General features: G+C 42.6%; 1 protein-coding gene across 4 annotated transcripts; it reads right to left on the bottom strand.

The window, feature by feature from the left end:
* Nucleotides 1-336: 336 nt before the first annotated feature.
* LOC120708245 (exonuclease 1) lies at nt 337-8,845 on the bottom strand. Of its 4 annotated transcripts, none has more exons than XM_039993431.1 (14): nt 8,646-8,845; nt 7,567-7,686; nt 7,188-7,311; nt 6,951-7,088; nt 6,617-6,826; nt 6,340-6,515; nt 6,031-6,103; nt 3,346-3,472; nt 2,651-3,003; nt 2,482-2,536; nt 2,070-2,353; nt 1,928-1,979; nt 1,505-1,712; nt 337-1,361 (listed from the first exon to the last, which is right to left on the bottom strand). In XM_039993431.1, the coding sequence occupies exons 1-14, from the start codon at nt 8,804-8,806 to the stop codon at nt 941-943; spliced, it is 2,502 nt and encodes an 833-aa protein (XP_039849365.1). In that variant the 5' UTR covers nt 8,807-8,845; the 3' UTR covers nt 337-940. The 4 variants fall into 4 exon arrangements, with proteins under 4 accessions (XP_039849365.1, XP_039849364.1, XP_039849366.1 ...); XM_039993430.1 differs by having other exon boundaries at nt 337-1,373; nt 8,646-8,844; XM_039993432.1 differs by lacking the exon at nt 7,567-7,686 and having other exon boundaries at nt 337-1,373.
* Nucleotides 8,846-9,068: the final 223 nt, after the last annotated feature.

The raw sequence follows: 9,068 nt of genomic DNA, 5'->3' as shown, positions 1-9,068 counted from the left end.
CGATCCAGTTTAAGCATTGTCAGGGATGCTCCAACTGCGGGGGGTGTCAAAGCGGTTAGTGCTGCGCTCGTCTAGGCCACTCGCCTGACCGGCGCTCGTCTAGGCCACTCGCCTGACCACTAGTCTGCTGGTTGTGCGCCCGCTTGGAGCGCGCCCACGATGCCCAGCACCGCGTCTCACTCGCCACGCCCGCGCGTCGCGCTCGCCGGCAGTTGCTCGGCTCTTGTATATGTACATGTGATGAGATCAATACAATCATTCATTGCGGTGCAAACTCTTTCAAGAATGAATGCCGAACAATCAACAAACTATGGAAGCAATATTGTGGACGACACCTTTCAAACTGATTTTTATTACAAATCTTTTATCTTGATCAGGAATTGGCGAGAAATATCAATAATGGCGTCTGAATCATGCTCATACTTACAACGATGAACATATACAAGAGTATCCTGGCTACATACAGTAAAACACAGAAAAATGTGGCTGCTTTTTTTCAGACAACAGGACTGCTGCTGCAAATGAGCACGTACACTCGGTTTGGGCACAGGCAGCGCACAAAATGGGCTCTGAAACAAGGAGCCTCAGCAGCTACTCACGGCCCTCCAATGTGTGAATGTCAGCCACCTTCAGTTATGCTTCCAGCTTCCTTTATGCTCAATAATGAAAATGCTCTGATCAGGTGGTCCCCCCCCCCCTTCACCGCAGCATTCGATGCTGCTGGACCTGGGTGGTAGCACCACCAGATCTTCAGAGTGTTAGGGGAGGCAAATTGCGAAGAAAGAGAGTCCATCTTTCTCTTGAAAGTTTGTGAAGAAAGTATGGCTCTCAAGTCCGAAAGGACTCAAGAGATCTTTCCTTTTGATCATCATTGGACAAAATAACTGAGACAGATGAACTTTCTGCGTGTTCAGGTGAGTCGACATGTGCTGCACTGGTTCTATTTAATTTGGCTCCGAGAAGTCCCACAATCTGCATCCAGTGCTGTACCTCTGAATCTGCTCCCATCCGAATATCTGGCCGTGCCTTTCATGGGCTTATAATATGCAAATGTGCTTAGATCAGGAGGGCTGCCTGCAGTTTCCATAGCTGTGCTTGTGAATTTGCTACGAGCAGGAGGGCAGGCGATAGGAGTGTATGCAAAAGTGCCAAGATCAGGGGGAGCATAAGTGGCATTTTTAGTTTTGCTTGTGGTTCCGTCTTGATCAGAATGAACAGTTTTCACAGGCCTGTATGCAAATGCACTAATATCAGGGGGGCTGGCAGCAGTTTTGTTATCATGGCTAGTGCATCTGCTTCTTGAAGGGGGGCCTAGATCCGATTTCTTTGCTGTGCACCTGAATCTGCCTTTTTCTGGAGCTCTGAGAATAGATCTGCAACAGAAACAAGCAAACATAATAAATAAATACTGTTCATTACAAGACAACTGTTTGCAGATAAGTAAACAGATCATACATAATTTACGTTTTGAAGCTCTAGAGATAAAGTTTCTAGAGCTGCATACCTCACAGAAAGTGTGTTCTTGACATCCTTCAAAGGAGCACGAAGGCCACTGGCACGAGAGCCTGGGCATCTGAAAGACGATATCAGTGCAGCAAATTTATCCATTGATTTTTCTGCAATTCCACTGTACATATTCACATGGGAAACATTGCATCCAAATCTTCCTTCAGTTCTTATATTTGGATCATCAAGATTATCAGTATCGCAGCCTGCATAAGTTTCTTAAAAGATCAAGATAAAATGGTAAATGCATTAAGAAAGGCTTTTAAATATATTGAAATACAGGAAGAAGTACATGGAAGGTTGAGAAGCAGCTACAACATTACAGGACATGATGCACCAAAGTTGCATCCGTAACATACTGGACAAAACAGCTGCCAAATCCTGAACATTTATTAGATAAAAAGAAGGTAAATTAGATTACCTTCACCAATGAGTGGCGGACTATCATCAGAACTAATCGACTGTAATGATTCCTGCATAAACAGCATATTTAGAACCAGGATATGTACCACGGTACAATGAGCTAATCACCATATGATGATTCAAAAAAAACAATCACTTACATCTTTGAAATTTTGGATGTCAGAAATTTTTCTTCTCTTCAACATGCCAGACTTCCTAAGTTGATCTTCAGGAAGATTACAAGTGTCAATATCATAATCCTCTTCATCATCTAACTGGCCTTCTTGATTTTTGCTAACTCTCTTATTTACCATTTTGAAGTATGAACTCCTTACTACATCTTTGTTTTTGGAGGCCACAATGCCTTCAGTATAAGGTTGAGCTGGTATAGATGGTTCCATGTTATGTGGAAGTAAAGAAGGCTCCAATATCCTGGGAGATTTTCCTAGGAAAAGAGAATAGACGTGCATTATAGAATCAGTGCTAAGATATTTTTTATTTTGCATAAATAAATGAATCGGAACATAGTTGCAGATCAAATAATATATCAACTATGCAAACCAGAAGTATTACCCACTAAGCAAGGACTTGTTGGTAGTGTATTGTCGTTGCAGTAGTCAGCCTCAACCTGAATGGTACAGGACAGCTTTGAGGGTGACAAAAATGTGGCTGCTATAAGAGTATAGGAATAGGACAGCATTGGACATGTATAGATGATGAAGTGATGGGAAGTAACAAATACCTTTCTGTCTTCAATTCCCATGCCCTTATACGGAGGATCACTACCACCATCACATGAACTCCACTGAGGCAAAATATTGGCTGAATCATCAAGGGGAAACTCGCAGCTGAAACGCTCAGAGCTACACTGAGATGCAGCATTGATTGACTCATCTTGAGAAGGTTCGGAGCATAAAAGCTCAGAACTACATTGCGAAGCTTGAATGTGATCTGTTGGCAATCTAGTATCTTCAACCGAATCAGGGGTACCAGTGTCTTGACTTTGTGGGCTAGGAAAAGACCCGTTCGATACTTGTTGCTTAGGTGTTACTTTAGGTGCTCTGAATTTCCGTTTTGCTTCGAGGGATGCTAAGCCTTCGAAAAGTCAAGGGTAATACAAAATACAGTTGATTATTGTGTACAATTGATTTCCAAAATAAAGTAATGAAACCAAGCACAAAGTTGGTGTGAATATTGTATTAAAAATACATACATTAAGTTAACAGCCCTATATGCTAAAACGAGGGAAATTATAACCTATTATTGAATGATCTAAGATGTGTCTAGGAACTGTAAACTTGCTTTTGATATTGAGGCCAAGGCACTTCAGTTGTCATTTTTTTTCTGTATATATAGCTATGAGTTCGCTATTGTAGTAAGTAAACTTAATTGATGTAACATATTCATGATCAAAGTAGCAATATGTTGAGAGGATACAGAAGTAGTTCGTCAATATATTTTTCTGCACAGGCAAATCTAGCCTCTTCTTCCCATTTGAAGTAGCAATAGGCTCTCTGGTCACATAAACCTTATCAATAGCAGGTGCACTGCACTCTGGTTTGCTCTGCAAGATGAGAATCAAGAAAAAGAGTAACAGTGAATATTGGTAATTTGCATGTCGTGATAACTGAGTGCATGTCGGTAGTATGCAGCAACACGTGACACAAAAAGTATTATGCTCAGTACTAGCATTACCGGAGGATGAGAAAACAAAGAAAAATGTCAAAACATGATCATCTATATTTTGGTTCGTCCATAAGCTCATGTAGTCATGTAAATGATGTGCTTTTCTGTGTACATGTGTCACTTGGAGCAAAAAAAAAAAAAAGAAGCTAATCAAGCATTACATTCGTAAATCTGCATTAGTCCAAGTAGCAGAGCATATCTAATCTAATCTAAAGAATCGAAACCTGGGTTCAAACCGAGCAAAACTATTGAGCCACGTCACCTAAAAATCTCTCAATCGTCGGATCTGGCATCTACAGTCAAATGCCGCAAGCCTGGAGCAGCTTCTCGATGCGTCGTGCCTTGCGGCTTCATCGTCCCCGCCAACGGCCCACGCTACGTTCCTTCTTCCCTGGCCCCAGGCGCCCCCACCCCCACCGCGAGGACCAGGGCAAAGCGCCAATGGACGTGCGGACGGCACGAACGATGCAGACGTCTCGAGCCTTCAGGCCCTAGCTACCACTAGCAGCAGCAGCCGCGCTCGACGGAGGCAAAGGTGCCTGGCCGACGGCGGCGAGCAACCCAGCGGACGGGCGTGAGAGGAGCTGCGGAAACGAGAAGAGAAAGCTAATGTTTCGGTAAATTTGTGAGATTGGGGAGATGAGGCGATGGGCACAGCTCGCTTGTCACTGGAGGTTGAGGAGAGCTCGTGCCTTGTGCTGCGTCGTCCGGTACGCTGGCTCAACACCGCTTTGCTCTCCTATCCTTAATCCTCGACTACGTCGTGGCCATCGACCCATGCTCACCTGAGGGGTCACTGACTGCTACTTCTCGCCCTCTCCCTGCCATGGCCACGCGACTCACAAGGGGCCCTTCGTCACCTTCTCGGTCCCCAAGACCTGCCGCCGCTTTTCCATCAGAGGGTGACCACGGCGTGTTTGATTGAATGCTACAAAGGCACCCATCGATTTGATGCAAAACCTTAGTGGGTGGTAACAGTCTGCAACTTGATTTCACTAACCATCTGCTCTCATACACAAAGATGTGAGCTTGAACGTACTATCTCATTTCTGATGCTCTGAATCTACGAAAGAATCTGCCCGACATACTATTTTTCGCTTACTCCAGATGTACCAAGCGTGTGCTACACTGTTACTTCAATGAATTCATCATTTCCATTGCATAGTGTCGATGCAGCTTTTCCATTTTGTGACCCACTAGATCTCTTCCAGTATTTTGGTTTGTGACCAACTATATCTCTTCCAATATTTTGGTTTGGGTACTACAGGCAGTGCCTGAGAAATCATAACACTGATGTCCTGATTTTATTTTCCAACAAACAGTCTGGGATCATGGCCTATAGTAAATGAGCAAAACCAGAAGGACGGAGTTTTAATACAAATTTTCAATGGTACCCAAATTGTGCATAAATGATCGAGCACTGTTCAATTGAATTTCACCCTTTGGTGATCACCATCCCAGTAGTAATCATTGTGTTGTAATTGATGGTGGCCTCTTTTGGACCAATAGCCTACTCTTAATGAATTACATAAGCTACCTCGAACAGCTGCAGGTGTGTTTAGTCTTCTCTCAAAAATTTTACACCCCATCACATCAAAGGGAATCTTGTTGTTTAGAACTATTAAGGCCTAGTTTAGATGCAAAATTCAAAATTTCTAAACTATCACATCGAATGTGTGCGGCACATGCATGGAGTATTAAATCTAGACGAAATAAAAAACTAATTGCATAGTTTGCTTGTAAATTAGAGACGAATCTAATGAGCCTAATTAGGCCATGATTAGATACTAAATTGCTACAGTAAACATGTGCTAATGATGGATTAATTAGTTTTAATAAATTTATCTCGTAGTTTACAAACAAGTTCTGTAATTATTTTTACAATTAGTCTATGTTTAATACCTCAAATATGAAAAGATTCTATTTCCAAAATTTTACGGGTGCAACTAAACAAGGCCTAAATAAAATCTGTTTACAAAACTTACACAGATGAGTTGTAAATCGCGAGACGAATCTAATAAGTCTACTTAATCCATGATTTGCAACATTGATGCTACAGCAACCATCCTCTAATCATAGATTAATATAACTTATTGGATTCGTCTCGCGATTTACAACTTATCCGTGCAAAAAAGTTTTATAAACAGATTTTATTTAATACTTCTAAATGGTAAGATTCTTTTCAAAAAAAAAATAGAGGAACTAAACACATGGTGTGCAATGATGGCGTGCAATTTTCTTCTAAAAACTATAACTAAAAAACTGCTCGAACTTATCAATACCACAATTTATTAACATAAAAAATTCAAGCTGGCCAGCTCCACGGGCGCGGCAAAGCCGCGCCAATGCTTTCTAGTGATATGAAGGGGGAAAACAAACATAGCATTCAAATAATCCTTCATCGTCCAAATTCTTTTCTGAAAGGAGGCAAGATACCTTGAATGGTTCCTTTGTAAGTGGATCAATGTTCCCTAGAGCAATGCCTTTGGCAATATCCTGTGGTAACCATGTAAAAGCTAATTAAGGAAAAGCTCTAATTCATGGGTTTCTTCTGAGTTTGAAAAAAAAATTGAATTATTGAGAAGAGTTGGCAAGGCAAGGGCCTTTGCTTATTTTTAACTCAATGGCAACAATCATTAGCTAGAGTGCCCTAACAATGTCAAGAATCAGCTTGACAATCTATAAAATAGTGGATAATCTCATATGGAAGAGCTTTTATATAGATATAAGCTTGGCAAAGGATATGGGCCCAAAAATTCCAAGTCTTCAGTGAGATCATAAGGAACACTTGATAAATGAATAATATCTTCTGTAGCAGGATCATAGACCCTTTGGAACTTAAACGCCCAGATTGCCTTCTTGAAGTTCTCTTCATATTGAGGTGGAACAGAAACAGCAGTGTACCTCAGGTGCTTGATCACCTGCAATTATACATGTCACTGAAATTCTCTTCACTAGCTCTTAAGTTCTAACTATGGAGGAAGGTAGCATGCGCAACAGACACACAGAAGACAGGGTTTACCTTCTCATGACACTTAAGCTTTTGGATGAGTGCATGAGCTCGTTTCACACCCATTCCTGGCAATGAGGGGAGATAGTCACAGCCACTTAGAATACACATCTCGAGTAGCATTTGCCTAGTGAAGCCGTTGAAGTCAAGCTCTCTATTTCGCTCTAATCGAGTAATCTGAAATTCAACGCCTTGCCCAAATTTGTCCATTTTGAAAATAATCTGCACATTGAAAAAATGACACTATTACAGGGCATACAGCAATCATGAAAGGAAATCTAGCTGAGTACAAAAAGATTATGGAAGACCGTGAGCACAGAGAAAAGGGTTGTAGTAGTGTACTTACTCTAGAACAACCAAATGGTATCAAATCTGAATCTTCTGTGATCACAGCATCGACAAGTTTGTTAATAGACAAGAATGTCATTTGCGCATCTGCTTCATAAGGTGCAACAATGTAATCGACCTTTTCTTTCTTCAGAACCTGCATTACATATTTAAAAAAGAAACTAAACAAGTCTGTTAGAACTATTTGAAATAGGTGGCAACTATTTGCTACCATTACAAGGAATTTTAGCTGTACCTCGATCAGTTCAGAAGCAATTCTAGGTGTAATGTCAACAGCTTTCTGATAGCATTCAAAAGCACCACGCGAGTTCCCAGCAGCTTCATGTTCCCTGGCACGCTCAAGGTTTTCCTTTCTTGACCTGAAGGTTGACATTTTTAGCAGGTAGATCATAAAACAAGAAGAAAGTGCATCAGAATATCAAAGATTAGTTGGAAACCCTTAACAGATCCACAGTTTGGAAGTAAAATTACAAATGAATTTTACAGGTTTAAATCCCAGGTGACCATAACCATAGGCATATGTGTCAACTAAATTTATGATTGTGCGAGTGTAATGTAAATGTTCTTTTACGGTTGAAACATGTTGGCTCTTTCTGACCCAAAGTAGAACATACCTTGCTCGCTTTATCTCCTGATCACTCTTTATTGGCAGAAGGCCACCATCAAATACAAGAATTGGTTTCACGCCATAATGCCGCAGCATATTGACCCTATGCATGCAGTATTCGATATGCCTGGTCCAGTTTCAAGGGGAAGGTACGATAGGTGAGCTTTGTGTCAAAACCCATAAACATGGCAAAACTCTTTGATCCACTGTTTCATTTTATTTATTTATTTTGGTAATGAAAGATGGGAGAAAGATTCCCCACCAATCAGGAGGGCAATGCAAATTGTGCACCCAAGGGGATGTTGCAACGTATGTTCCAATTGCACAAGGAGTTAAATCATGGGGGGTTCAAGACATTACACCAGCTACAAAGAACAGGATAATCAACAGTAGGACGCCTGTATTTTAAAGTTTTATATCATTGGAGAAACCTGTGACCAAGAGAACGCTAGTAACAAAAACAAGAAGATGAAGAAGAAAAAGCGAGGCAGTGATGATGACAATGTCTAGGGATTTGTCTGTACATAGAGCATTTCACTAACTTTTCACAGATTGAAATGGTGTGTTATTGGAACTAGAGCAGTGCCAAACCAGATGGCAACCAGGTGACCAACAGATGTTCCCCTAATTGGTATTATCGGTCCAACATAACATACAAGAAATATAGTAACCAGGGAAGAATATAGGTTCAGGAAATTGGTTATGGAAAGGGGCAAATCAGATGCAATACACTTCTATTCTGCAATCCTTCAGAGGAAGAAAACAATGGATCTTCCCCACTAAGGAGCAAGATCTTGAGTAATTGGGAGCAAGTCCTCTCCTTTGTCCTCCACCCAAAAGGTTCTCACCCACCAATCGGAACCCAAACAACAGAACCCAATCAAGAATCCCCTGCCCGCACCAATCAGTGGCTCCCTCTGGCTGCCACCACGTTAAAGGTGCGAAATCCATCGGAAAGTGCCACATTTCCCCGATTCGCCCGTCAGGTTGACCAGGACCGGCGGAAAGGCTCAAGAAACCCTATTCACCTATTGCGAAGCCAAGACAATCGGTCCAAGAAAGGAGCGCCGGACGGGATGGGCGGACCTGGTGGTGGGAATGCCCTTGCAGAGGCGGTCGCCGCAGGAGAGGGCACCCTTGTGGAGCCAAGAGTAGGTGTCGACAGCCACCGTCTGGCCTCGCAGCTCCTCCACCCTGATGGGCGCCATGATCGACTTCAGCTGCGGCAGCAAACCCTGGATCCCCATTGCCGCCGCCGCCGCCCGCTCTCTCTCCCTCCCTCCCTCCCTCCCCCGCTCTCGCTCGCTCTCTCTCTCTCTCTCTCTCTCTCTCTCTCTCTCTCTCTCTCTCTCTCTCTCTCTCTCTCTCTCTCTCTAATCCGAGGAGATGGCGGAACGCAAGAATGCGGAGGGATTTTTGTGGGTTTCCTAGGAAGGAGAGGAGAGGGCGGGAAGCAGAAAGGCCGGAGGAGGGAAATGGGAATTGGGTCAGGGAGGTAAACGAAGGGCC

This window comes from Panicum virgatum, chromosome 5K, assembly GCF_016808335.1.
Source record: "Panicum virgatum strain AP13 chromosome 5K, P.virgatum_v5, whole genome shotgun sequence".
Lineage (NCBI taxonomy): Eukaryota > Viridiplantae > Streptophyta > Magnoliopsida > Poales > Poaceae > Panicum > Panicum virgatum.
This window is presented reverse-complemented; position numbering and strand designations above follow the sequence as displayed.

What these genes read in the sequence shown, in the direction of transcription:
- LOC120708245 (XM_039993430.1), bottom strand. Translation starts at nt 8,806, where the DNA reads ATGGGGATCCAGGGTTTGCTGCCGCAGCTGAAGTCGATCATGGCGCCC. An exon ending in TTGCTTCTGAACTGATCGAG is followed by an intron (nt 7,089 to 7,187) that starts GTACAGCTAAAA and finishes TATGTAATGCAG; the next exon opens with GTTCTGAAGAAAGAAAAGGT. An exon ending in AAGAACACACTTTCTGTGAG is followed by an intron (nt 1,374 to 1,504) that starts GTATGCAGCTCT and finishes TTTCTGTTGCAG; the next exon opens with ATCTATTCTCAGAGCTCCAG.